At 44.1% G+C, this 1,708-nt stretch overlaps 1 protein-coding gene across 1 annotated transcript; it reads left to right on the plus strand.

The window, feature by feature from the left end:
* The first annotated feature begins 416 nt into the window (after window positions 1–416).
* LOC121813484 (collagen alpha-1(XII) chain-like) lies at window positions 417–1,687 on the plus strand. Its single transcript, XM_042217283.1, has 2 exons — window positions 417–624; window positions 1,215–1,687. Exons 1-2 carry the CDS (start codon window positions 510–512, stop codon window positions 1,361–1,363), a joined length of 264 nt encoding a protein of 87 aa, XP_042073217.1. The 5' UTR covers window positions 417–509; the 3' UTR covers window positions 1,364–1,687.
* Window positions 1,688–1,708: the final 21 nt, after the last annotated feature.

Here is a 1,708-nt window from a genome sequence, read left to right on the forward strand (position 1 = left end):
ACAACATGCATGAAGAGGATGATGTGGACAAAATACTCATTTGCCTAATAATTCTGCACTCCCTGTATGCCCAAACGCTGAGTGAAAACAAACTGGTGACAGAGCTGAGAGGAGTCTTCATGCCTCAAACATACGGAGCTGTCTGTGCATTATAGTGCTGTCTAAAGGGTAAGCACTCAACCGCCTCAGCCCTGAGCAGCGACAGCTGTTATCGGGCAGTTGGAGCAGCGTGTAACATTAATGAGTATTAACATTAGTTTCATTTAAAGCCTTCTTGTTTAAATATGTCATTTGATTCATGGTTGACTTTCTACTGTGTGTGTGTGTGTGTGTGTGTGTGTGTGTGTGTGTGTGTGTGTGTGTGTGTGTGTGTGTGTGTGTTTAAAACCCATGATTGGGTTTTAGTCCATGACCTTTGAAACTCTTGACCTGCTGATGTCACTTTCTGCCATCATACAGGAAAAGCTCTGGAGCACATCCTCCATAACCAGTTTAAACCCAGGTTGGGAATGCGTCCAGACTCCAGAAGGATTGCCGTTCTGATCACAGACGGGGAGTCCCAGGATAAAGTACTCCTGCCTTCAAAGAACCTGAAACACAATGACATCGAGGTCTATGCTATTGGTGATTGAATTGCTGATTTGTTGATGTATGCAGTCCAAACAGTGAGACAAATAAAAACCTGAGTACACATTTCTAAATAATATTTTGAACTGTGTACACCACAACAGTCTCGTTCAGACCACACCACACTACAGAATACTGCAAAAGCAATGCAAGAGTTTCCCAGGAACCCATAGATAGCAGGGCTTACTTTCCATGTGCACTGAGAATCTCTGCAGCTGCATTCTTCTGAAATTAAGCAGAGGTTACAGTCCTGTACACTCCACAATTAATCCTGCTGCTTCTATCAGCAGTTGCATCATCAATAAACACTAGTAACTCAGTTCCTAACAGCTGCCAGAGCCCAACGAAGGACCTCCAACAGGCCACTCGACTGCACATTTCTGGCTGTCAGAAAAAACGATGTCCTTGTTTTCACAGAAATTTGAAGTAAACTGTATCAGACAATCAGCAGTTTGTTTAATGCACAATGACACTAAAAATAAGAAACTATCGGCTGTCAGTCAGGTTTTTGTCTAAAATTTAACAAAACAGAGTTGATAGACTTTCCCAAACATGTTCAGGTGTTTTAATAAGTTCTTATCTTTCAGGTGTGCAGGGTGCCAGAGAGAGTGAGCTAAAGGTCATCGCCTCTGATAATGACCACGTGTACTTTCTCAAGGATTTCAAGTCCCTTAACGGTATCATCAGAAATATCACCATCGACCTCTCAAAAGGCTCAAATAACTTAGGTAAGTAAAAGTCCATGATTCCATCCACCCAACATCCGCCCAGTTCACCCGGATGAACTGGCCACAGAGAGGGAAGTCTGGATGTCTCCCTTTAGGCTGCTGCCCCCATGACCAAGCCTCGGTAAAGCAGCATGAAATGCATGGTTGGAAATGTCCCATAGCAATGATCCAGAAGCACCTCCCACTGGATGAAACGACACAGTCGTGTGTCTTCTCCGTCCCCGCAGGAAACTTCCATGCAGCCTTGAAGATCATTGAGAAGATGAGGAGCTGGTCCAGTGATCCACAACGAGGAAGACAACTGCATTGTTCCTCATGAGTCTGAGCGTTGATTCATGAGGAACACGAATCAC

This window comes from Haplochromis burtoni, unplaced genomic scaffold (assembly GCF_018398535.1).
Source record: "Haplochromis burtoni strain Fernald_Lab_line unplaced genomic scaffold, NCSU_Asbu1 Contig_1776, whole genome shotgun sequence".
In the NCBI taxonomy this organism is placed as follows: domain Eukaryota; kingdom Metazoa; phylum Chordata; class Actinopteri; order Cichliformes; family Cichlidae; genus Haplochromis; species Haplochromis burtoni.

Bases quoted from the DNA above. Each gene is read 5' to 3' on its own strand.
- LOC121813484 (XM_042217283.1), top strand. From the start codon at position 510: ATGCGTCCAGACTCCAGAAGGATTGCCGTTCTGATCACAGACGGGGAG. The intron at 625-1,214 runs GTGATTGAATTG...CTTATCTTTCAG, and splicing joins CATCGAGGTCTATGCTATTG to GTGTGCAGGGTGCCAGAGAG.